Source organism: Mirounga leonina, unplaced genomic scaffold, assembly GCF_011800145.1.
Source record: "Mirounga leonina isolate KUSES-001 unplaced genomic scaffold, KU_Mleo_1.0 Mir_107, whole genome shotgun sequence".
NCBI classification, from domain to species: Eukaryota; Metazoa; Chordata; class Mammalia; order Carnivora; family Phocidae; genus Mirounga; species Mirounga leonina.
Genome location: NW_023270233.1, coordinates 5,722,635 through 5,749,536, shown reverse-complemented (window position 1 = coordinate 5,749,536; position 26,902 = coordinate 5,722,635). Strand labels below are relative to the sequence as shown.

Here is a 26,902-nt window from a genome sequence, read left to right as displayed (position 1 = left end):
CGCACGAGAGCGCGCGGGCCGCTTTTCCGCGCGCGCCGCTCCCGTGCGCGGCGTGGGGACCGGCGCGCTGATTGGCTGCGCGCGGCCCGGGCCCGCGGCCTGCTCCCGCCCCGGCACCTATCCTGGCGCGGCGATTGGCCGAGCGGCCGTGCGCGCAGAGACCGCGGTCCCGCGCGCCCCGCCCCTCCCGCTCCCGCGCGCTGCTGTTGCATGGGGCGCCGCCGGCGGCCGAGGGAGCGTGACTGCGCTGCGCAGGGCGCTAGGAGGCATTGTCGCTGTAAGTGGAGCAGAAAGCGGCCCAGAACGGGGCCCCACGCTTCGTGCCCCGCAAAGTAAATGCAGTCTGAGGCTGAGCGCTGGAGGGCTGGGGGCGAGAGGGAGAGAAGTGCCCCCGGTTCTGCAGCGTCCCCTCCCCTCCCCTCCCCCAGGTCACCGGGTGGAAAGGGCAGCGGTGCATCAGCTGCGGCTTCTGCAGTGCCCGGGGGCCCGGCGCCGCGCCGGCTTCTGCTTGCAAACTGCGGCTGGACCCCGGCTGGCCCGCGGGAGTGGGCGCAGCGACGGCAGGGAGTAGGGAGCCCGGGGAAGCGGCGCCGGGCCTCCGTCCCCGCGGGAGGCGCCCGGGCCGGGGGAAGCTGTGGTGTATTTCGTTCCTGAAGCAGCGCTCTCGGGATACGCTTCCGTTCTGGGAGCTGCAGACGCCTGTCCCAGAGCCTACCTCCCGGCCTCCTGGGAGCGCGGGAGTCCGGACCCTCTGCGATCGCCAGTTTTCGCCCCTCTCCCTGCTTCATTCTCCCCAGTCCCCGCCTGCCGCGCGAGCCGAGGGCCGGCGACGAGGAGCCATTGGCTGCGGGTTCCGGGGGGTGGGGTAGACGGGTGAGGCGGGCCCCTTGCGCGAGGCGCGGGGACCCTGGCCTGGAGCGCATTCCTGGAAGGCGCTGCGGGAGGATGCCTAGGTGCCTGGAGCGGAGCGCTCGTGTGGCGCTGCGAACCCCGAGGCTCAAAACCAGGCGCCAGCCCGTCCCGCTCACGCCCCAGCGGGCTGCTTTCTCTGGGGTGGAAAAGTGGGTCAACTCTGTCCAGGTCTCAAGGGCTTCCGGGGCTACTTGGATACCATCCAGCCCTCCGCCTCTCACCTTCCCACCTGCTCCCCCACCTGGCGTGGCCCTTAGGACCCGCGGGAGCCGGCGATGCGGGAGCTTGCACACATGGCTCAGGAGGCTCGAGTTGCCCTTGGGAGCGGCTGCCAGGCTCTAAAGTTCCCAAGTGACCACACCGGTAACTAAATATAGGAGCAGCTGCTGCGGACGGGGTGTCGCAGCAGCTCCTTTGCAGAGATCTCCGGGCTCCAGATAGGTAGAGTTGTCACTGGGGAGAACAGGAGCGCCAGCAGGGGGCTGCAGTCAGGGGTTAAGCAAAAATCACCCCAACTCCAGCCTTGTATCCCGGTGAAACTAGGTCATAGATCCAGAAGGGCCTGTTGCCAACTCCCACGAAGGAAGACAACTTTTCTGGCATTCAGTTTCTTATATCCTAACTTACTGTCTGTACCTGTTAAATTACCTACAGGTAATGCGTTAATGTGGGAAGTGCTTAACGTTGGCAAAGACCTCTCTCAAAAGTTCTATATCATTTACTTTTCTAAACAACCGAGTGAGGGAGGTGGCATTTCCAACTGCTCACAAATCCTGGTAACTTTCCAAACTCTGATCTTAGGCAGCTGTCCTCAGAAAACTTTGCCTCACTCTGCAGAGAAACAGCACAGAGTTACGGGAGGGCCTATGGCTTCCTGCCCCAGTGGTCTGGGGACAGATTGGCTACCTGTCTCCCTCTTTCTCTCATCTCGTTGGGTCCCTCTGCTCAGACCATGTCTCTCTTCCCTTCGTGCAGGGGGCACACATGTTCCTTGGGCCTGGCGTCACAGCCCTACTAGCATCTAGCTCATTCTTCCTCCTGTCACTCAGTCTCTCCTAGATGAGGGAAGCTCATTCTGGCCCATGCCCCATCTCTATAACTTTATTCCCCTGTGTGGCCCTTTTAGAAGGTGCCCAGGAGATGTTTGTTGGATTTAAACATTTCCTGAGGCTATGATGCCCGCTCCCAGGAAAGAGGAATTGGGGATGCAGGGAAAGGGATGTGTGGCTGGGGGCAGCAGCTGTGTGAGTGTGGCTTTGGAGCCTGTGCTGAAGGGTCTCCAGGATTTGGAACACTTGGCCTTGAAATTAGCTAAGGCTTCCCTGCAGTCCCTTGGGGACACTCTGACTTTCTTCTACTATCGACTCTGCCTGTGGGTTTGGCCAGATGCCCCAAGGAGCCCAGAGCTTGAGCCTGTGGGGTTCTCCTGGGGTTCTGTAGTTGGGTTCCAGTTCCAGGAAGGCTCCCTCGCAGGATGATTTTGGTTGACTCACGTTGTTTATAGGGACAGGGGCCCTCACGCCCTAGGGGGCTGCCCTGCCTAGGGGCTTTTGCACTCCGTCAGAAGTAGGTCCATAGTCCTCTCCGCCACTTGTATGTGACCCAGACAGTTTTCTATTTTCCTCAAAAACAGTGTTAAACAAAAGAAAAGAATAGCTTTATTTTTATTTCTACCTCCCCCCCCCCCCCCCCGGCCGCAACCTCCTCTCTCGGGGTTTCTGTTATATGCTAAATAAATCTTGCTTTTATTGTTGTTAAAGAGGCCCAGTGTTGGTTTAGATCTCCAAAGGAGCAGTCAGTGACGTTGCCCTTTTGGGGACCCACTCCAGACTCCTTTCATTCTGTTTGTTCTTGCCTCAGTCTTGGGCCCCTTTACCCCATCTGGGGCCTTATACCGCATGTGGCCCTACCATGCTCCTCTCTCACAGCCTTGGCAGTGCCAGAGTGACAAGCCTTTGTCATCTGACCCGAGAGAGGGAGAGTGACCTGGACTGTAAGAAGGAATTCTCCCTTGTGAGGGGAGGAGTCATGTTAGGTGAAGGGAAGGTGGTTTCCTGGTCAGTTAGTGGGGGTGGCGATTTTGGGCAGCAGGTACCTTTTGAGGGTCTAGGATACATCTGTGCTGTACCCAGAGCATCCTCTGGAATGTAAGGGACCCTTCCTACTAGTGATTTGCTCTGACAGCCAGACCTTGCAGCTTGCTCCTGTTCCTGCTTTGATGTCCATTCTCTGACCCACACCGTAGAGTGTCTTCGCTTGCCACAGGGGGTGAGATTTTTAATTTAATTAGTTTTCATCAGTGGGCTCTATGGCCTAAGGCATCCCCTGCCCTGCTCTCCTCCCCGCCTCCCCCCCCCCCCCAACTGGTGGCAGCTAGGAGAATTGTAAGCATAGTGCCTGGCTGAAAGTAATCAGCCCAGACAGTCCCTTGCAGGGTTAGCGCAGACCCTGGGCAGCTTGGAGATCTACCTTCCCTTTGCCTTGTGCTGGGAGGCCAGGATTGCCTCAGTGATGTTTCCTAGAGCTGTCCATCAGAATCATAAGTCACAGCTTTTTCCTGTGTTTCTGCCCTCTTCATTCGTACGCCCTATACCTAGTAGCTGCTCCATATGTTTTTGTGATTATGGATGATAAGTATTGGAGATAGGGCAAGGAAGGAGCATGATATAGTAGGAAGAATCCTAGGCTGGGAGTTAGGAGACCTAGCTTCTTTGTTTCCCATCTAGCTCATTTGTCTCCCCTCTTGAGCCCTCAGTGTTCCCATTCATAAGGGTTAGAGTAAGTCACCAAGATCCCAGCAACATCGCTGTGACTCAGGCTTAGGGGACTGGTCCTAAGGGCAGAATGGTTGAGGTGTTGGGTTTAGTTTGCCATAGTCCTCACTATTCCCCACTGTCCCACCCTGCCCACCTTATGCAAGTTGTCTACCCAGCACCATTAAGCCTTTGACTCTATGACCCTTCTCATTTAGGCAGGGTCTTAGATTTATTTTAAGAGGCTATTGACTTGTATTTAGATTTGAAACCCAAATGATGGCTGTTGATCATCATCATCACCATTGGGGTATCCTAACTAGGCATCTGTATTCAGTTTGTGGTGTAAAGTGGGAGGGGAAAGCACAGTATAGACCTGCTCCCTGTGCCAAGCTGCCCACAGGCCGACTGGGGAGACAAGTATGTATATTTAAAAAGCTCACAAACAACCCAAGTGGCTTGTGCTAAGTCCTTAAGTGGTGCTGAAACTCAGAGGGAGGAGCAAACACTGAGGGCTGAGGCAATCAGGGAAGACTTCCTGGAGGTGGAGAAGGAAATTCTAGTCACTCCTTAAAGATGAGTTGTCCTGTCGGCATGTGTACTGCTTTATCCTCTTGACTAGAATTTGCTGAGACCTACATGTCCTGGGCCCTGGCCTGGAAAGATGTAAATATATTTTTTAAAGATTTTATTTATTTATTTGACAGAGAGAGACACAACGAGAGAGGGAACACAAACAGGGGGAGTGGGAGAGGGAGAAACAGGCTTCCCGCTGAGCAGGGAGCCCAGTGAGGGCTCAATCCCAGGACCCTGGGACCATGACCTGAGCCGAAGGCAGACGCTTAACGACTGAGCCACCCAGGCGCCCCTGATGTAAATATTTTTGTTCAATCCTCATATGAATCCAGTGAGGTGGGTATTACTAGCTCTCCTAGTCAGATGAAGAAACTACAGGTCAGAGTAAAAAATCTTTCCCAAGGCTCCTGAACTAATAAATGGCAGAGTTGGGCACTAGGCCTGTCTTCAAAAAAACTAGTCTGTTTCCGCTGCACCGTGGGTCTCAGACCTTCAGCGTTAGCCTCCGTGGTGAGATGCCCCCACATACTGGATTCACCACTAACTCGATCAGCAGACGGATGGGCCTGGCCAACCCAGCTCAGCCTTGCCTGCCCTGCCTGTGTAGTTGAGCACATTTGCATATTTACGTGGTATCTGATAGCAACTCCGAGCCCTCCCCTCACCCCCCTTCTCTCTGTCCCCACCTTCTTCGACCTCTGACCCTGAGAGCCAGCCCATTGGAGCTCCTTGAACTGTCTTTGAAGCTGGGATTGGGATCCAGAGGCAAAAAAGGGCACTGACCTTGGCCCCAAGTTCATTCTGTCCCCCCGGGGTGCTGCTGCTGGTGTTGTGGGCGACTTTTGTAAAGAGGTGAGCGCTGGATGTGGAGCTGGGCTGTTAACATTGTTGCTGTTGACTCATTTTGACCTTGGCCAGGTCATCTAGTCCCTCTCTGTGCCTGTTTCCTTCTCTGTAATAAACAGGGAGTTGGAGACCTTTCTAGAGTCCGGCATGTCTTTAACACCAAATAACTTTGTGTTCCTCACCCTTTTTGAAGGCTTTTCTCCCCCAGTGATCCAATTTCCCTTCTTTCCTTTCCTCGCCCCACCCCCGCTTCTCCCTCTGGGTCTGATGGATAAACTCTGATCAAGGCTGATCATCGGGTTTGCAGGCTAAAACTGTAACCAACCCTAGCCTTCCCTCCAAGTTGACAGGTGGGAAGGGAACGCTTAGAGACCCGCCCCCCCAGACTGTGAGCTCTGACCTGGCAGGCTGGTTCCATTTGCCTCTGTGCCCCTACTCCCCAGCACGCAGGAGGTGCCCGGCAGAGGTGGGTGAGGTGAGCCGGGAGCTGGGGGACCTGTCCCTATGGTTGTTCACAGGGCACCAGCCCAGAGGCTGTGGGATGGAGGGACAAGTGTCTGTCCCCTGCAGCTGGCCACGCTCCGGCTCCTCCCCACTGCTCTGCCTGTTAAGTGTGTCACAGGCAGCACGCACCTGAGTCCTAACACCTGCCTGGCCGCTGCTCAAGCCCTTGCCCTGAGTCTGGTGAGGTCATGCGTGTGGACCCACCCAGGAAACTGGTTAGGCTAGGCTGCCCACCCCTCTGATGGGCAGATCAGCTGCTCACGGCCTGGTCCCTGGGACTCTCCAGAGGAAGTGAGTGGCCTGGCGCCCTCCCTGCAGGCTTCCTGCAGCCTGGGTCCCACCCCATGGGAGGATGGCTTTGGGGGCGAGTCCCTGGCCTGGGGGCGGGCACTTCATGGTCCTGTGTCTTCCCCAGGCACGGGCCCCCTTGTGAGCAGCAGACCGGCCTGGTGGCTGGCAGCAGGACCCCCTCGCCTGCATGCTGAAGAAGATGGGTGAGGCCGTGGCCAGAGTTGCAAGAAAGGTCAACGAGACTGTGGAGAGCGGCTCTGATACCCTGGGTGAGTGAGGCCAGGGCCTTTCCAACTGCAGGGCGCCCCACAGGCAGCATGTGAAATCAGTTTAGATGTGGAATTGAAAGAGAAGAGCAAAGAGACAGTATCAGCACTCTCGTCCCGAGGAGAAGCGCTCCATGGAGTTTTATTGCACTTGTGCTTGGTGTGTGCGTACCAGGGAACCTTTCTTTCTTTTTTTTTTTTTTTAAAGATTTTATTTATTTATTTGAGACAGAGAGAATGAGAGAGAGAGAGAGAGCACATGAGAGGGGAGGTCAGAGGGAGAAGCAGGCTCCCCGCTGAGCAGGGAGCCCGATGCGGGACTCGATCCCAGGACTCTGGGATCATGACCTGAGCCGAAGGCAGTCGCTTAACCAACTGAGCCACCCACGCGCCCCAGGGAACCTTTCTACACTGCCGCCGACTTGGAGTGGGTGTGTGCCCTTGGCCCAGGTGACGATAGCTGCCGCTGCCCAGGAGCCCCAGGTCCCAGGCCCCATGCAGGTGCCTCATGAGTGTTGCCATATTGAATGCTCACCTCGGCCTTGTGGTGGTGGACACCGGCCAAGCATGCCTAGCCTTGGTCTTCAGATGAGGAGGCGATGGAGGGCCGAAGGCAGAGGGGGCTTTTCCCAGGTCACCCAGCCTGGAGGCCCCTTTTCACACCACTATTTTACTTAAATTGTGTCATAGACTTTTTGCTTTGACTTGGTCATAGCATTTTATGCCAAGTCTTCAAGCATCTAACTGAATTCAACAGATATTTATTGACTGTTTGCATGTGTAAGGATTACATGCATGTGTGTGTGTGTCTCACCAGCTGGAATGTGTGTAACCCTTAAGCCATTGGCATATTGTGGGATCCCCCAGGAGGGGAGCACGTTCCTGCCTTGGGATGATTGTGTACATAGGTGGGGTGTGAGTAGGGTCTTTGGTACACAGAGAGGAATTCCACAGGCAGGTAGGGATATGTGTGCCCATGTGAGTTTGTGTCTGTCTCTCCAAGGAGCATTTCCGTGGAGGTTATTGCCTGACCAAAGATCCAGAGACTGGGAAGGTAGAGCATTTCTGTGAGCAGCCATTGGTCAAATGTGTCTGAAGCTCCTGGGCAAGGCGTGGTGGCCTAGAAAGTGGAGGGTCACTCAGCCTTCAAGATCAGTTTGGGGGCACCTGGGTGGCTCAGATGGTTAATTGTCTGCCTTCTGCTCGGGTCATGATCCCAGGGTCCTGGGATCAAGCCCTGTATTGGGCTCCCTGCTCAGTGGGGAGTCTGCTTCTCCCTCTCCTCCCCACTCGTGCTCTCTCTCACTATCTTCCACTATCTCTGTCTCTCTCACTCTCAAACAAATAAATAAAATCTTTAAAAAAAAAAAAAAAGATGAGCTTGGTCACCACCTCTTTCAGGAAGCCCTCAGCCCTACACCATCCACCCCTCACCCTTTCCTCCTCTGTAACTTTTCATTCAGTGTCCCTAGAGGGCAGGGACTTTTGCCCCCATCCGCCAAGAGCCAGAGCTGTGTCAGGTACTTTGTAAGCACATAGCGTTTGCTGACCTGAGCTAAAGCAAGAGAAGCATTTCCTCTGGCAGCGGACAAACTTGAAGGTTGTGGTTGGTTTTGGAGGGAAGTTTCTGGTGAGCTGATAGCCATGGGCCTGTAGGAAAAGAATTCCGGAATCCCATGGTCACTGACGTGGTCGTACTTAGCCCAGTGTTCAAGGCTCTCTAACACTCACATGGCCTGGATTTGAATCCCCACTCTGCCACCCACTAGCCTGCTACTTTAGCATGTTGCTTAACCTCTAACTGAACCTGGTTTCTTCATGTCTGTAATGGGGATGGTGACTGTTCCTACCTCGTCAAGGTAGGCCACAGTGTCCTGGTCAGAGAGGAGGTGAACGTTTTATTTAGCCTTGGCTGTCTTGACTGGAGCTCGAAACTTTCACAGGGAGGTGACCGGGTCTTTAAAATTAGAGCAGACCAGTGGAGGCCCATTTATCTCTTCAGTGCCCAGCGAAGAAGCAAAGCGCCAGACCAGGCCACTGGGGGCGCTTGCAATCCTGACCCTTCAGCAGGTGGAGCTCCCTGGGCTCATGTAGTCTGAGGGGGCTGGGGTCTAAGCTCTCTGCATGTACTGAGCATCTGCTGTGTGCAAGGTGCTGGGGGGCTCCCTCAAGCTATGTGCAGTAGAGTTCTGGACGTGAGACCAGCCCACCGCTGTGGGACAGAGAGCAGTGAGTGACAGGAGATTTCCATGCTGAGCCAGGTCAGACACACCACACGTGGTCGGAGTTCGGAGGTGTGGGAAATGTTGCCAGGTGTTGAAGGCGTCTGGGAAGGCTTTCTGGAGGAGGTGGGAATTGAAGTGAGTCTTGAAAGATGGGTGAAGTAACCCAATATGGTTCTCATGTAAAACAGCAAGCAGTCTGACACAGCCTAAAAAACCAACCCCAGAAAATGGCTTAAATAAATTTTGTTAAAGCTGTACAATGCAATTTATGGAGCTATTAAAAGTGGTGCATAAAATTTCATTACATGCTTGAATGAAGATGGGCAGATTGTTCCGTAGAACATGAATTGGAAAAAAGCAAGGATCCCAATCTCTATAGTGAGATGCTAGTTATGTTAAACATGTGTATATACAGAGGAAAAAATTGAAATAAAACAAGAAACAAATGGATGTTAGAAAATACTCTTGTGCATTTCCTGAATGTTCTATGATAAACATATTACTCTTTTAAGTAGAGAAGTATGGATTTTAGGGAGAGGACCACCTGCCACTGTAGGAGGTGGAAGTAACACTTCCCAACAGCAGATGAGAGTTCCGGGGATTTTTCCTTCTCTCAGCCTGTGGGTGCAGACAGGGCTTCTCCGGCTTCCTCCCTTCTGCTGGCTTCCCCTCCCTGCCTCCTTGTGCACAGGCCTGGGATGTAGCCCTGGGATGGCTGGCTTAGAAGCTGCAGGTGTCTCTGCAGGGCAGAAGGTCCCTATGGAGACAGAGACCGGGTTGGGAGAGCTCAGTTACAGGCTCTCACCTTACTCAGGTAAGCATCACGCGTGCTCCCCCTGGGCACTCGTGGGTGCCCTCCGGAGCCAGGCTTGCTTCTCCCACAACCTGAGCCGTGGCTCCGGGCCCTTGTCTCCCCACCCCAGGCCTCTTCATCACTCCCTGGCCCCCCTGGCTTGCCCCTCAGCTTGAGCTGAAGCCACTTTTCCCCAGCCCCTTACCCCTCCTCAGCATTTTTTAATCAGCTTGCAGAGTTGGGAACTCAGGCTCTCCTCTGCCTCCTTTCTTTGTGTCCCCAAGTTAGTTCTTTGTCTTTGTCAAGGCCTCACGCCCACCTGGGCTTCCTGGATCCTCGGACCCTCAGGGGCCTCTGTCTGACCTCACTGTTCCCTTGCCCTGCACCCCACCCCTCTTCAGGGGATAGGCTCCCAGGCCTTTGGGGATGACTTTTAAAACCCGATCATTCTTGCCAAGGAGCGGGACTTGGAAAGGTCTGGGAGAGTGTGGCTGGCTGGGACAGAGACTCTGGCAAAGCTGGTGGGGGGAAGGAGCACCCAGCACAAGCCGGCATTTCCCAGGGCCTGATGCGTGCTGGGCACAGATGTTTGACACCTCTTTTCATCCTTTCTCTGGTCTTTTGTGCTTCCTTCCAGAGGATTCCTGTCTGTGTTCATTTCAGGAAAATTCTGAGTCATTAGCTCTGGGCACGTTGCTTCCCCCCATCCCTTGGGTCTCTTTTGCCTGGAATTCCTCTTGGGGTTCCATTCTGGGTGTCCGTGGCTCTAGCATATTTCCTTTCTCTCCATCTCTCTGCTACATTCCGAGATCCTTCTGCCATTTCATGGTTTGCTTCTCCATTTGTGTTCAGTCTGCTCTTGAGCCCATCATTGAGTATTAAGGCTACATATTTTATTTTCAAAAGTTCTGGGGGTGCCTGGGTGGCTCAGTTGGTTAAGTGTCCGACTCTTGAGCTCAGCTCAGGTCTTGATCTCAGGGTCGTGAGTTCAAGCCCTGTGTCGGGCTCTACGCTGGTGTGGAGACTACCTAAAAAAAAAAAAAAAAGTTCTGTTTGGATTTTTTAAAAATCTGATTTTATATACTCTGTTTTCTCTTCAGATCTAGTAGATCTTTGACCTTTTACTAAAAAAAAAAAAATCCTACTTAAGGAAATAATATCTTATTCCTTTCTTATGTGTTTAAATCTATTTTTTATTTCTTTAATCATTTGACTATTACTGCCTTTTTTTTTTTTTAAGATTTTATTTATTTATTCAAGTGAGAGAGAATGAGAGATAGCACGAGAGGGAAGAGGGTCAGAGGGTCAGAGGGAGAAGCAGACTCCCCGCTGAGCAGGGAGCCCGACGTGGGACTCGATCCCAGGAATCCAGGATCATGACCTGAGCCGAAGGCAGTCGCTTAACCAACTGAGCCACCCAGGCGCCCATCTTATTCCTTTCTTATGTGTTTAAATCTATTTTTTATTTCTTTAATCATTTGACTATTACTGCCTTTTTTATCTTTTGTACTCCCTCGATCACAGGGAGTTCTCAGCGGCCCATGTCTGTTGTTCCTGTTGACCGCAGCTCACAGTGGGGTGTTCTGGGTGGGTGTGATGTAATTTCAGACCCTGTACTGTTGTCTGGTAGAGCCTTGTCTGGGCTGAGGGGGTGTCGTCCTCCAGGGGGGTTGCGGTTGCTTCCTTCAGACACCTGCCTGGGACCAAGTTAGAAACACCTCTTTTGTTAGAAACAATCTTTCTCGGCCCGAGGGGTTTCTGGGCTGTAAGGGAAAGGAATATTCAAACCCCACACTCACTGTGAGGGCAGGCCTGTGATTTCAGAATCATAGAGGAGATTTGTTTTCTTTGTTAATTCAGTGCCCGGGCCAAGGCAGAGCCGCGTTCTTATGAAAACGTGCGTCTTATCCCTAGTCCGCTCTTTCTCTGAAGGCAGGCCTTCAGACCTCCAGCTTTCCTTGGGGTCTCGACTTCAGCGTCCCTCAGGCAGGCCCAGCGCTGCCTTCCTGCCCCCTTCTAGGCCTTTCAGCCTGAGCCCCCAGCAGCCCAGCCTCCCAGCAGCTGTGGCCGGCAGAGCATCAGTGGCTGCCTGTTGCTGTCCCGTGGACGTTCCTCTCGCTCTCCGACACCCGCGGCTGGCTCTTATTAAACTCCAGGCAGTGGTGGCAGCACTTGGCTGCCTCAATAAATCCCCACAATGACTTTGGGATGGGAGTGATCTTAATATCCCCATTTTACAGATGAAGAAACCGAGGCGGAACTTTGCAAATCAAGGGTTTTTTAAGGGGTTGGTGGCACAAAGGTGTTCAGCTTGTCTCCTCTGCCGCGTTGCTTCTGAAGTAGGAGTTTCCTGGTTTCCTAGAAGCTGGAGCTAAGGCTGAGGATGTGATGCAGGTGTTGAGAGGTGGGGCCAGTTCTGTCCCAGCTCTGGGTGGCCTTTCCCACTGAGAGCCAGGGGAGGAGATGAGAACGTGGCGCCCCTGCTCCCCTCGCATGCTTGCCTCTCCGCTCATGCCCTGCTGGCACCACGGTCGGGCCCCTGTTCCTTGAAAAGGAGGGAGATTATCAGAAGCTGGTATCTGCCTGGTCATTTAAGATGTCTCAGGTGGTGATGGGGACAGCCGCTACGGGCTGCTTCTGTTCAAGGACAGATCCATGGACCCCGCTTGAGAACTTTAAAGGTGAAATCTCAGGGTGGGCAGGGTGATCTGCATTTGAACATGAACCCTGTATGAGTCTTCCCTGCCTTGAACAAGCCACTGGCTTATGATTTACAATCTGGAACTTCCTTCTCGTGGTGGGTTCTGGGAGGCTGGGCAGGCCTGGGTGTGTGTATGTGTGAGAGAGAGAGAATGAATGTGAACATGGGTGTGGTCCATCCTCAGGGAACTGAGCAGCTAGGCCAGGAGCTGTGCGATAGTCAGGTGGGCAGACCAAAGCTAGTGAGAGAAGAGACCCCCCCCTTTCCAACTCCCCCTGCCCCCAGGCTCCTCCCCACTTTGCTGCTTCTGCTCTCACCAGCAGATGGCGCCATGTCACCAGCCGACCAGGTGACAGGTGCCTGAGACCGGGACTTGACCAGACTTGACCAGACTTGCTGGGCAGGCGTGAATGCCCACGTCCTGATGAGGGCTTCCACTCCCAGCCCAGCTCACGTCCTGTATTTACATTCCTAGCTGGGTCCCACAGGGATCTGATTTTGCAGCCCCTTTCTCGAGCAACGGTATTCAGAAAGCTCAGTATTCAGGAAGCACTTAATACATACACTCACTCAATCAGAATATCTTCCCTTGGGTCAGACACTGCCCTTCTTCAAGAAACACCACACTGAGCACCTACTGTGTGTACCCCACTTAGAGGAACCAAGTGGCCCAGGAGTGCCCAGTCTGGAGGGGGAGGCAGACACACACATGCACACACACACACGTGCTCTCTCAGGCACGCTGTCAGGGAGGGGAGCCGCCAGGGGCTGTGGGGGAAGCAGTTTTTCTTGACCCTAGGCAGGGGCCCGCATGCTGTTCCTGGCCCTGAGCCCAGGAAGCTGGTGCTGGCGGGGACAACAGGTGTGCCTGTTGCTCAGCTGTGTCCTGGCCGGGGGAGTCCTGAGGGCCAGCCAGGCACAGGTCAGTTCTGAATGTGCGGAAGAGGGAGTGGGCCCTCAGAGGGCAGCCCTCCGCCTGGCCTGGGCCACCTGTCTGTTCGCCACGAGGGCTGGAAGCCTCTGATCTGTGTCCTCAGCTTCCTGCCTCTCAATTGGGAAGGCAGGCTGCTATCACTATGAACCTTTGATTAAAAAAAAAAATCTGATCGGTATTACATGTGCCTAGTGTACAGAGCATGAGATCCAAAGGATAAACAGTGGGAAGCCAGGCTTCCTTCCACCCTGTCCTCTGTGCCCTGGCCCCTTCCTCCTTGGCATCGTGTCTTGTGGAAGCAGAGGGCTAGTTATAAGGCCCTGTTGGGATTAGACTGACAAGCTCTGGAATGGCTAGGGGTGAGGATGGTTAGCTGGGGTCCTGAGACTTTTTCTGGACTGTTTCCAGCAGTGGCGAGAGAGGACCCCAAAGCCCAACAGGTGTGGCTCAGGTCTCTCTGCTGGGGTTCCCGGAATCCCCTGCTAGAGCTTTGGGAGCTCCAATGGCCACAAGTCCCACCTGCCCCTCCTCCAGCCCCACTGTGGACTTTAGACTTCTGGGGGGATGGAGGCCAAGAGTGGGGGTCAGTGGTGGGTGACCTCCAGCATGGCCATCCTGTGTCTTGGGTTCCTGGTCACCGCAGTGCTGCCCCACACAGGGTGCTCAGCATGCATCTGCTGGGTGCATGGACAGGTGCCCTCAGCCCCTCCGCTGTTGGGGCAGACCACTCAGGACTCCCCACTTAACCCTCCCCCCGTCATTCTTCCATCTGCGGAAAGGAAACTGCCCGGCTGTGAGAACTGGTCCAACCCTGAGTGGGTTCCAAGGAGGCCCTGTGGGAGGCGGAGAGGCCTGCACAGCAAGGAGGCCATTAGCCAGGTGTGAAACACTTGCAGGATGGAAAATGAACCAAGTGGATGAGCCCTCCCTCTACTGTCTGTAGTTGTATACGCCCTGGGCACTGGCTGAGCGCCCGTGCTGAGGGGTGGTATGGAAGAGGAAGCATTGCCGCTGAGCCCCCCGAGGAGGGGGCAGGTTTGGGTGTGTGGGTGTGGGTCAGGCGTGCGGGGAAGGCCATTGTAGGGGAGGGCGTCTCTTTGGGTAAAGGCGTGACCACAGGCAGGCAGGCTGGTGCTTGCAAGGGGGACGACAAGGCTGTGTGAGCCGGGAGAGTGAGGGGAGCCCTCGGGTGTCACCTTCAGTAGTTTCTACAGCGAAGTCCTATTGTTGATGCAAAATGAACAAACCTTTTAGAATCTCTAAAAGCAAGAAGGAGAGTTTTATTAGAGCCCAACTTAGGACAGCTGCCCAGGAAACACACTCTGCATGGGGAAGAAAGTGCGCCGCAGAATGAACGGATTTTACAGGGTTATATATTACAGGTTATATACTTGTTACATCTTGGAAAAGCTCAGAAAATTGTAGATTAGCATATAGGCAGGAGTCACGAACGTTATGATGAAGGACTGTAGGGAGTAGGAGCATTGATCGATATCTCAAGGACAAGGTGGTTTTTCCACAGGCCACTCATTCACAAAGGAGATGCACAGGGTACGCGTGGCGGGCCATAAATCAGGTTTTTGGTTTGAACAAAGTTTTATATACAGTCACGTTGACTTAGAAAGAAATCTAAAATGGCTTCCTTTGTATAGCAGGCCTTTAGAGAGTTTTTTCTCTCATCATTTCCCCCTTTTGACCTATTATCTTTTGACAGAAAGTATTGATGGCCATTATTCTGTCCCTTGATTCCAGGGTGATTGCTTATATCTGCCCTGGGTCCATCATGTTTCTTGATGCTAGGCCCAATTTAGGTCACCTAGGAGTCTATGCCGGGGAGTCAATAGTAGGGCCTCTGATAGGGAATATTACAATTGATATATACTTTTTCAGTGAGAGCAAATTGTCTTGCAAACATGTATGTGTGCTTTGTGGTGAGTTTTGCCTTTACATTTTTGGGGTGATATTTATAGCCTATATACAGAAATAGTAATAAAAGCCCAATTAATAACATTTGAGGTAACCAACAGGGAATAGGTACAGAATTAGAAAGACAAGAGAAAAATCCATTTTAAGTACTTTGATCATCTTAAATTAGAGTATCTTTTACCTTCTTTATTTATGGTTATTTGTGCTTTGTGATATAGTTGAGCTGATTGGTTTAAATGGTAATTAAATTTTCTGTTATTATATGTAACAATTTCCCTGGCCAGTTGGTTTCCATAAATATTACATCTTGTGGTGGTTATAATTCTATCTCCCAAAATATTTGGTCATCAATATTAATATTAGCATAATTTTTAAAAAGATTGTATTTATTTATTTGAGAGATAGTGAGAGAGAGCGTACTAGCAGGGGGAAGGGCAGAGGGAGAGGGACAAGCAGAGCTGCTGAGCAGGGAGCCTGATGTGGGGCTCGATCTCAGGACCCCAAGATCATGACCTGAGCCAAAGATACACTTAACCGACTGAGCCACCCAGCACCCCAATATTAGCATAATTTTAAAAAGATTTTATTTATTTATTTATTTATTTGAGAGACAGAGCATGAGCAGGGGGAAGGGCAGAGGGAGAGGGAGAGAGAGAATCTCAAGCAGGCTCCCCGCTGACTGTGGAGCATGACATGGGGCTCGATCTCATGTCCCTGAGATCACGATCTGGGCTGAAACCAAGAGTCGGACAGTTAACTGACTGAGCCACCCAGGTGCCCCAGCATAATTTTTGTTAGCATCAGGCAATTCTGTTTGAGTTGCAAAGCTAATATTACACCATATAGCCGTAGCATTATGATGAAAAGTACTCTGGTTACAAAAAGTACAGAGGTGTTTTATAAACCTTTCCAATGAAATCTTCCTTTTCTTATATACCCTATGTTATGGACATAGCCGTTTGTATGGGCATAGCTGTTATAGGCCAAGTTGGCGTGAATTCAGGGTTCCTTGTTGTTCAGGGCATAACCATGTATCTTGCCTGAATTTGCAAATGTCAGTAGATATTGGAATCCAGAAAGAATCATTGGCTGAAGAGACCCATTTTCCTCCGATGGGAAGAACTCTGGCGATATCTACAATAGTTCCTGTTAAGACATTGAAAAATGTCAAAGCCTGGTCAGCTATACATTTGGGTACTGAGGACAATAATTGAACATTTATATAAGATACAGGAGTCTTTAGTGATTTTCCACAGATGAGGCAAGCTGTACATTTTTGGGTTTCTGCAGTTAGTAAAGGCCACTGACCAGTAGTTACCTCAGAATCTTCTGGGTTGTATGGCAAAGTTAGATTTGGGAGGGGGCTGAATCCAAGTCACTCCCAGAACAGCGTCTCTGAAAGATACCCATGTTTTTGTTTTTGTTTTTTTAATTTCGTCTTAGGCTTTTCCATCCACAAAAACATGGTTAGTGATTACATTGGATATTTGGGCATGTTGGACAAGCTACCACTAAGTTTCTCCCATTGTGCCTGGGAGCCTTTCTCATAAATTATCACCTAAGTTTATAGAGACACAAGGGTCAATCCGTTGAATGTTATATACAATGCAGCTTAAGTTTGAGTTAGATGGTATTTCTTGAGAGGTTTTTTCTAGTGGAGGCCCTTCATAATGTATAAGCACCGGAAGCTAACGGAGCATTAGAGTGTTTCCAAGAGGTCATAAACATTTTACCTAAGTTCTCCATTATAATAGGGTGCTAGGGGAGTATTTGAAGTTATATTAGTTAAATTAATGAGTAACCATGACATTTTACCAGAATATAATAAAGGGGGAGATGAAAGCAAACACGTAGGTTTTTATTGTCTTCTAATATTACAATCTAAAAAGGAAGAAGAGTAGAACCACAGGCCTGGTCCCGAATCTTGGGAAAGTAGTCTACCCTGATGTCATCTACTTCTCATCCTGGTTTGTAGTTCAGATGGCTCTGATGATCTTTAGTGGCCCACTGAGCAATAGGCACAGAGATTATGTACGTGTGAGCTATTGTGGCCGATTTCTTTACATCAAATTTAGTTTGTAGGGCTTCAGGAAAAAAGGGCAGTTTTGTTCTCAAATGATTCCAGGTCAAAAGGGCGGGAGAAAAAATCAACATGTTAGTTTGGAGAGTTGTAGCCAGGCATTGGAGGGCACTAGAAGAAATTAGGATCTGGTCTAGTTTCTAATGAATGGTATTAAAATCTAACATCTACAAAGATGTGTTACCTGGAAACATTTTCTTTCTATAATCACCCTCATTTTTACCAAAAATAGCCAAAATAAGGGTGCCTGGGTGGCTCAGTCGTTAAGCGTCTGCCTTCAGCTCAGGTCATGATCTCAGGGTCCTGGGATCGAGCCCCGCATCAGGCTCCCTGCTCTGGGGGAAGCCTGCTTCTCCCTCTCCCCCTGCTTGTGTTCCCTCTCTCTGTTAAATAAATAAATAAAATCTTTAAAAACAAAACAAAAAAACAAAAATAGCCAAAATAAGACAAATTTATTTGTAAAATAAGTCCAGTTTTAACAAACTTGGCCTAATTTATTTATATAAGCACAGAAAGAATAGTGATTGACCACGTAAGTTCTTTTAAATCTGTTTTGCTGGAACTTTTTATAAGGAATTTTAGATTGAACTTTTAATAGCTTCTAAAGGCCAGAAGCCAAGCCAAATATTTGCCATCAGTTTGCCCGCAATACTTGTAGATTTGAGTGAATTCCTCTTCTCAAGGTCCCCCAAATATCATGAGGTTCCTGCATGTGCCAGGAAGTGACCTTCTTTACTCACTTGGTAAGATTGCTGGGAACTCTGTTAGCAAGATGTTGGGCCAGCATTTTTAAGGGGTTCTATTGGCTCCATAAAGTCAACCTTAGGTCCTTAAAGCTGTCTGGTCATATCTGAATCTGTGCATGTCTTTCTCTAAATACAACCTTCCCGTTAAAACCTTGGTAATATAGCCAAAGGTGTCCTGTTAAGAGAACAGATTCTTTTCTTTTTTTTTTTTTAAGATTTATTTATTTATTTTAGAGCGAATGAGAGAGAGAGAGAGAGCTGAGGGAGGAGCAGAGGAAGAGAGAGAATCTTAAGCTGGCTCACACTCAGCATGGAGTCCAGTGTTGGGCTCGATCTCACCATCCTGTGATCATGACCTGAGCCAAAATCAAGAGTTGGACGCTTAACCAACTGAGCTACCCGGGCACCCCTGTAAGTCAGAGCTTAAGAGAAAAAGTTTTCTTAAATCTAGAAGAGCAAACATTAGAACCAGCAATATTTCAAATAAGAGTCATAAAAACTCTAATCATCTTTCTCAATTCATTTAGTCCCACGTTACTAATTCTTGTTCTGATTGAATGCGGCTTTTCCATTAGTTCCAGAAGTTCTTACCCAGTTTAGTTTTATGATCTTAAACGTACTGTATTTGTCAAAAAGTCCTTTTCATGACTCTCTTCAAAAGATGAAACACACTTTCAAGAGCATCAGAACAATACTGTAAATAACAAAACACTGAAAGATGGACATGGTTAAAGATTGGATGACAGTTCATTATAGTGCAGCTGACAAGGAAATGCAGTTATTTCTGTGACACACAACATTTCAATAATTAGAATGTCAAGAGATGGTTTTTTTTTTATACCTTTATGTCCTTTATACCAGGACATGTTAAAACTTTAGGGATTTCATATGATTTCTAGAACGGTTACAGCATTTACTCATATAATATAACCTAAGAAGATTATCACTGTTTGTTTGACAGTGCTTCCCATGTAACCTAACATGCCGAATAAACAAGCCTAATTAGTCAAAAAGCGACCTTATTTTTTTTAAGTAAGTTCTATGCCCAAAGCGGGGCATGAACTTACGACCCCAAGATCAAGCAGCACATGCTCTGTCGACCGAGCCAGCCAGGCACCCCTGATTAGTCAAAAAGACTTCATTTAGAATTTGAATATTTGGGAACGTTTGTCAAAAACCTCTGAAGGTTTTAAAGTATATACCTAAATAGGACTTAATATTTACTTAGCTATTTAACCAGGGTGGCAATTACAGATTCCAAAGGCAAACACAGAAGTTTACCTGGTTTTTAGCAAAACATAGCTCCACTGATATTGAGAAGTTTCGGTTCTCTTAAATAATCAAACACCTGATAGACAAAGCATAGAAACTTTGGTTTCCTGGGCAGATTAAAAAAACAACAACTTTGTTTATAATTTCTTATCAAGAGCAGACCAACAACCCAAGAAAACTTTGTCTTTTTAACACAGAGAGACGCCGAATCTCAATCTTATACCAGTGTACTTTTAAAATTCATTCATTCCAATCTTAGTCCTGACGCACATAAAACTCTTTTCCAATGATTCCCCTCACAAACCTACAACTTTCTTTTTTATTCATATTCTGACCTAAGCCTTCTCTCTCTCTCTCTCTCTCTCACCAGTCTCATTTTAGGACAAATTTACTTTTTTTTCCCTCAGTGAAAATGTATTCCCATTCCTCACACCTTTCTCACCAACAACACATCTTGGTTTCCTTGGCATTCAGAGTTGCTTGCCTTATCATTTTCCAGTATTCTTAATTACATTTATCAGAACTTTTACTTTTAGAAACCTATCTCCAGTGAAAACTAAGTAGTGACCAACTGTGAACTATTACCCCAGAATTCTTCAGATTGGAAATTTATGAATACATTTCATAATTTCTAGAAATGTGTGTTTTTTTTTTCATAGTACAACTTTCAATAAAGCACAAAGCACATTTACCAACAGACCCAAGTGTCCTCAGTTTCTTTGCAGTAAGAAGCCAAAAGCAGACAAACCTACGTTCATTAATCAGTGCTTTTGTATTCTGTCTTATTTGGAAAAGACTTAGCTAACCAGTGAATTCAACCCAGTTTATCATTAAACTTAGCAAAACTTCAAAGTTTCAGGTTACCAAAGATTTTGAAAGCTATAAACCTTTGTATTTATTCAACCTATTTTTTAAATTATTTATTTGTAAGTAATCTCTACCCCCAACATGGGGCTCGAACTCACTGCCCTGAGCTCAAGAATTGCATGCTCTTCTGACTGAGCCAGCCAGGCGCCCGTTGACCTATTTAACAGTTACCCGTGAAAACTTCATGAGACAGACAAAATTAACCATCATTTTAGTCATTTTTACTGACAGATTGCAACAGCTAAAAGATGAATTTAATAAACTCAGAAGTTGATTATCTGTATTATATTTGATGTTGAGAATGCCAAAAGACATGCCTATTTTAAACCAATGCACTTTAATACTGAATCGTTTTCCAGATCCCGTGAACTTAAAAAACATTTGCATTAATCTTCGTCTGAGTTTTAGAACGCCTGATTCTTATAAGTGCTTGCCTTTTAACAATTAAATAGAACTCTTTTACAGATTAATTTTGGCAATGCCACCTGGAAGTAGAAAAAATATCTCACGTCTATAACACACATGGACAAACATGATGCAAACAAAATCTAGCCTTTGTTTCATTAATTTTTGTGGAGAGGACATTAAAGGCCCAATTTCCAAATATCTCCTTTTTATGGAAACAGATCTCATTGCAAGATAGCATTGTAATTTATAGATCCATTCATTAGTTATTTCCCATTTTCCAGTTAGAACATGGCCAGTTTTGTCCAGAGATGCCAAAAGCTGTGCCCACAAACAAACCAGAAGCCCAGAATACCTCCATGCATGTTGGTTCCTCCTCAAAAGCCTGGAGCTTCTCTGAGTGACCCAGACAGCTCCCTCATTTCTGGTTGCTCAGCTTTCTTTAATTGTATGTGCAAGAAAACTAATTTAGACATGTCAGAAGAACCCCATATGGGCCATCTGAGACTCGGGTTATCCGTAGCTCCATTTACCTATTTCAGCAAGCACTTGCACAGGGCGGCGCCATATGTGTTGTATGTACAACCTGCTGGGGTTCCTGTGAGTGGTTGTTGGTTTCCCCAGGAGCTCTTCCACTTTTGAAGAGATTCTCCATTCGTGTTAGTTTTGGTGTTGGAATAGGGCTTGAGCAAAATCTAAGGATATTAAGTGGGGTTGGATCGAGAGGGTGGTGTTGGTGAACGTCCCCGCCAAAGGGCCGTGGTGCGCTCTATTTTGTGTCTCCATCTCTCCCAGCAAGGTCTGAGACCACCAAGAGGGCTCGGAGTGCCATTAAAAGGATGAGTCCTTTTGTGTGTGTCCCCGAACAGCCAATTGCTAATTACCTGATGCGATGGGAAATTCCTACGGGACTGCTACACATTTCAAGGAATATCCTCAGACACTTGCACCAGGCTTTCAGTCACTGGAAAGCACCATTTGGCCAGAAGGACCATGTCCCTTCTCTTCGGAGCTGACTGATTCAGTCTCTCATATTTCCAGCCAGAAAATGGATTCAAGGCTTATATTAATAACAGAAGTCAGAACAATGCCAAGTTAAAACAACCACCCCATCCACTCCAGCCCTTCTAGGTCATTTCCACCTCGAGAACATTACCAGTAACCCTCAACAGCTCAAATAAAAGTCAGGACCATTAACTCAAATTGAGGAGGTCCAGATATGAGAAGTCACTGATACCCCTTTGAGGTGTGGAGAAGTCAGAGGGGCACAGGGGGCCCGTGCTGGTGCCAAGTGGAGAGTTCGAGATGGTCCCCAGGTGTCCCTGAGCCCCTTGCTCTGATATCCTGCCATCTACCCCAAAAATGGTAACTCAAAATGAGCAAACCTTTAGTATCTCTAAAAGCAAGACTTTCATTTGAGCCAAGTTAGGACAGCTGCCCCCACAAACACGCCCTTTGCAGGGAAGAAAGGGCTCTGGAGAACGAACAGTGTTTACAGGGTTATATACTTGTTACATCTTGGAAAAGCTCAAAAGATTGTAGATTTGCATGTAGGCAGGAGTCACAGTTGTAAAGGAATGCAGGGAGGAAGAGCAGTGATCACCATCTCAAGGACAGGACACGTTTTCTTTAGGCTGCTTTCTCACAAAGCAGATGCACAGTGCACGCGTGGTGGGCCATGAATCAGGCTTTCGAACGAAGTTTATGTACAGTCATGTTGATCTGGAAAGAAATCTAAAGGGGCGCCTGGGTGGCTCAGTCGGTTAAGCGTCTGCTTTCAGCTCAGGTCATGATCCCAGGGTCCTGGGATCGAGCCCCGCGTCGGGCTCCCTGCTCAGCGGGAAGCCTGCTTCTCCCTCTCCCTCTGCTGCTCCCCCTGCTTGTGCTCTCTCTCTCTCTCTCTCTGTTTCAAATTAAAATCTTAAAAAAAAAGGAAAAGAAAGAAAGAAATCTAAAATGGCTTCCCTTGTATATCAGGCCTTTAGAGAGTTTTTCCTCTCATCACTCTCTACACAGGGTTTCGGTCCTAAAGACAGCCTAAGAATGAAAATCACCTAGAGTCAAAATGACCTGTGAATACGAATGAGCTCACACTTCTTTAATACCCACGATGTGCTAAACTGTCCCAGGTGTTTTGTGTGTGTCTCATTCAGTCCTCACTGGGGCCCTGTGATCTGTTCATCACTCAGCCGTGAGGGAGCTGCTATTACTCTCGACTCCCAGAGGGAGGAGACTCGGCACAGAAAGCCTAAAAAGCCTAAGCCGCTTCTCCAAGGTGGGGGGGTGGGGGGGAGTCAAAGGCGGGCACTCTGGCTGCAGAGTCACCATTCTTACCCCTGGCTTAACCAACAGCATGGTGTAGAGCGCGCTGATGGCTGGGAATCAGGGGAAGTCACTGGCTGTGGACAACAGACCCGTGTTGTAGGGAAAGAAGTGCTTCGGACGTCACGCTCAGCCTCTGAGGTCAGAAAGTTCCGTGGGCCCTAAGTGCCTCTGCTGTACTTAATCTGGCAGTTTCTGAGCAGGGAGTGACATGATCCAGGTGAGGTTAAGGCAGATCATCACTGGGCTGAGGATGGATGTGAGAGCAGCAGGAGGGAAACCAGGGAAGAGGCACCTTCCGTGGGCCAGGCCTGAGCTGGTGTGGCTTTGTCCTGAGTGGGGCCTGGGGTTGGGGGAGACGGGCAGGGAAGGCGGTGGATGGGGGTGGGCAGCTCATTGGTTGTGGGAGCACGCAGTTAGAAGCCTGGTCATGCCATAGCAGAAATAAGGAAGTCCATGCCATAGCAGAAATAAGGAAGTTTGGGGTGGATAAAGGGATTCTGATGAGTTGGGGTCCCCAAGGGACACATCCCTGAAGAAGTGCACGGCAAAGGGACTGGAAATATTAGCACAGCCAGCTGGAAATGGAGATTTCTGTGGAAGGGCTGCTGCCTGGGAGCAGCGCTGTCTGTCTCAGCCCCCACCCTAATTGTGGGGGCCCTGACAGCCCCCAGAGCATCCTTCACCTCTCCCTGCAGCGTAGCCACCTGGACACCTGGCTGTCACTGGCACCTGAAGCAGCGTTTTTTTAAGGTGAAGAGAAATACTGAAATCACTCGGATAATTATGCAGCCTCACAAGGTACATGTTGGCTCAGAAGACTGAAAACGTTCTGCCTCAGAGAGAGAACCAAACAGAGGGTGTTGTGGCATCAAACGCTGGCGTTCCTCAAGGAGGAAAGTGTTAGCCTTGGGAAGGTGATTTAGCGAGACAGGGGGGTTTATTAAAATCACATATTTCCAGAAACGCCAGTATACCACGGAGGGGCTCCGACACACCCCACGCGGTCAGTGTGGTGACTGACTGAAACGAGAGATCTCCGCCGTCCTCTGCGGGCTAGGAAATGTGGTTCCTTCCGAGAGACAAGTGTGGCAGAAGGTCATTCTCTTTGAAGACGAGGTTGGATTCGATAGACTTGTCATTGGCACCTGCCTCATCTTGGTTGACTGTTTTGCTAAGGCACCTATTTTAGTCGTGCACCAATTTATCCCCAGGATTCCTTATTCTGTCAAGTTCATTTCAGCAGACCTTTATTCACCGTGTGCTGTGTCAGGCTCTGGAACGCTCTGCAGAGGACGGGAAAGTGAGGGAAGCAGGAGGGAGCTAACTACTGAGCTCTGGCAGGCGTCCCATTATACCGTGTGTGTGTGCACACGCGTGCTCGCGTGCATGCTTGTGTTTCTGCCTGGGCTGCCCTCTGCCTAGATCTTTGCATGCCGTGCTCCTTCCTACTCTTGTCTCAGCTAAGTACCACTTCCTCTGAGAAGCCCTCCCTGACCACCCTAGTAAGGGTGGCCCCTGCCTCTGCCTCAGTCACCTGGTCTGCCATCACACCGTTTTCTTTTCTTAAGAGCAGTGTTGCTGCTTGACATTCCCTCAGGTATTTGTCTATATTTACTACCCTTCTCCCTGCACTAGAATGTAAGCCCCTTGAGGTCAGGGACTCTGTCTTGCTCACCACCGTCTGCCCCGACAGTGCTAGCTCAGGAGACCTTTGTCAAGCGAATGACTGCATCTGATTTCCTCAACAGCTCTGGACAGGTGGTGTTTTCACATCACTCATAGAAGGGGAAACTGAGGCTCTGGGAGGGCCCTGGTTTGCCTGGATTTTCACAGCCAGCAGATCTTGTGCTGGACTTTGCACTTGAGTCTGTGGGCCTCCCACGCCCCCTGTGACATGCTTCCCCACCTCAGTGGAACCTGATCCCTGCCCTCTGGGAGCTCTCTGCCCAGCCAGGAAGCGTGGGCACCCCGACAGATTCGACAGACACACAAAGGGGGCTTGAAGGCGGGAGCAATGACATCACTAGAAGACATGAGCAAAGACTTCATGGAAAGGCAGCCTTTACAAGGTGTTGTAATATGGTGGTGATGAGAGAGAAGGTTTTTGAGGCTAAAGGTATAGCACCAGCAAAAATACAGAGATGGGAAAGTAAAGGGAGTTTGCAGGGAACAGTGAGCAGTCTGGCTTGGCCTGGGGGTGGGAACTCCCATGAATTGTGTGAGGGACTTCTGGGAAGGGGAGGTCGGACCCAGACCCCTCGGCGGGAATGCAGGGCTGCAGAGGGTGGGTTCCACCCATATGGCGTCGGCGTCCTGAAGGTTCTCAAATGGGCAAGGGTATTCAGGTGATGGGGAGGGAAAGGTGGGGGCAGGGGGCAGAGGCAGGGAAAGGGATTCTTTAATAAAGGAACAGCCGCGGTCATTGTCAAGGTGGATTCCAGGGATATAAAACTGTTTTCAGGTAACCAGAAGACCATCTTAGTTGAAATCTTCACATCTTGGCTGCAGAGGGCTTGGTTCTTGCTGTGAACTCAAACCTTAGACAGCTATTAGCTCACTGTTTTCCTCGTTCCGCAAAAGGGCCACTGTGCCCCCATTTTACAAAGGGAGAATAACAAGACAAAGCTTCTCAGTGGTGAAGGGTAGAGTTAAGTCCAGAGGTGTTTGCCCAGCTCAGTGCCAGGCCTGAGGGGTCATCAGCAGGAGGATGCACATTTCTCCTGTCAAGTTCACCGCTCATGGGTCTCAGATTCAAGTCTGCAGATACTTACCAGTTGGGAGAAGATGATCCAGGACGAACAGCAAGGCAGGTGTCCTGGAGTTGGAGGCGAGGTGGTTAGGGCAGCCTTCCTGGGGGAGGTGGGGCTGGCGGGCCAGAGGATTTGTGGGGGCAGAGGGGAGAGGGTGTTCCAGACTGGGTGAATGGCACGGACCAAGTCCAGGTGGCAAGTGAGCTCAAGGACTGGCGGGCGGGCAAGACAGGGCATGCAGGCTGGTGGCCCCGCACTGGTGTTTGATGGAGTCAGATGCTGAGCACAGATGCTCTTTGGAGACGTTTGCTACTGTTTCCTGGTCCCTTCATCCAGCTGTGACCTCAGGAAGCCCAATTACTGCTCAGAAAACCCATTCCTTGCAGGCCTGTTCGTTGTTTCAGACCCTGACGGCTTGAGGAGAAAAGGTGAAAATTTAGTCAGTCATTAAGCGTGCAGCTCTCTTGTGCCCGGGGCCCTGCCTTTGTTGGTAAGTGCAGTCTCCCCACTGTCAGCCACAGCCCCCTCACCATCTGCCCTGCTCAGAAGTGGGCTCCAGGCGAGCGCAGCTGTCTGCAATCTCATCACCCCCAGAGATGTCCACGTGTACCTACATGTGGGCTCCGGCCCCATGGCCAGCACCTCAGCCCAGGCAGGGGTACCCCTAGGGCAGACCCCAGGCTTCTCCGGTGCCCAGCACATCAGGCCGGGGAAATTTATTCTGGGACATGCATTGTCCCCTACTGTGGATGAGGCATTGTGCCGGGCACTGCAAGTGTTGGGGAGCCTGAGGGGCATCTGGACACGATTCCTGCAGCAAGAAACAAGTGTTTGCCTCCCTTTGACCGTGTGCAGGTGACGTTCACAGTTTTCGCCATGTCAGAGGGCCCGCTCTGCTCATTCATAGGTGGAATAACGTGGTCGACCCTGAAGTTGGGCTGCCCTGATTCGAAGCCTGGCTCTGCCACCTGTTGGCTGGGTGACATTGGGCAAGTGATTTTACCTCTCTGATCAAGTTAAGTCTGATTGGAGTTAGGTTTCAATTTGCTCATCTCTAAAAGGTCCTTGCTTTCTAGAGTTGTAAGGATGAAAATTGTGTTATGTTTAGAAGGGTGGGCAGCATATACTCAGGGCTGTAAAAGTATTAGCTGTGATTATTGTTAATTAGCATTTTTCTTTAAATGAAGTTCTCTTAAATAAAATTTAAAAGGATTTTATATCATGACTATAAATGGAAAATCAATACCTGGTAACCATAAAAATAAATATGAAAACAAAACATGGTTAGAAAATCTTAGGTATATAGGTTGGGCTTAAATCTGCTCCCCCATTGGAAAGGGGGTACAGCAAAGATGAGAGGTGATGGCCAGCCCCGGACTGAGAGTTTGAAATAGGCATTTTTCGCCCTGTGGCTCGCTGCCATTTGCATAGTGATTACCATCCAATTCCTGCTTCTCAAAGTGGTGTCAGCATCAGCATTACCAGGAAGTTCATTAGAAATGCAGATTCCTAGGTCCCATCCCAGAGCTGCTGAATCAGAACCTGCATGCTAACAAGGTCTCCAGGTGACTCCTGGGTACATTCTGGTTTTTTGTTTTTGTTTTTTAAGATTTTATTTATTTGACAGAGAGAGACACAGTGAGAGGAAACACAAGCAGGGGGAGTGGGAGAGAGAGAAGCAGACTCCCGGGAACACAAGCAGGGGGAGTGGGAGAGAGAGAAGCAGGCTC

General features: G+C 49.7%; 1 protein-coding gene across 5 annotated transcripts in view; it reads left to right on the top strand.

The window, feature by feature from the left end:
• LOC118019056 (leucine-rich repeat-containing protein 20) overlaps positions 1-26,902 on the top strand; it is a 108,009-nt gene that overhangs the window by 21,125 nt on the left and 59,982 nt on the right. For 2 of the 5 annotated variants that reach the window (XM_035017906.1, XM_035017897.1), the window contains one exon: positions 6,007-6,151. In XM_035017906.1, coding sequence (XP_034873797.1) covers positions 6,070-6,151 — 82 coding nt within the window. In that variant the 5' untranslated portion in view covers positions 6,007-6,069. Of the gene's footprint in view, positions 1-193; positions 278-4,915; positions 5,094-6,006; positions 6,152-26,902 lie in introns of those variants that run through there. The other 3 variants (XM_035017892.1, XM_035017903.1, XM_035017920.1) reach the window with 3 other exon arrangements.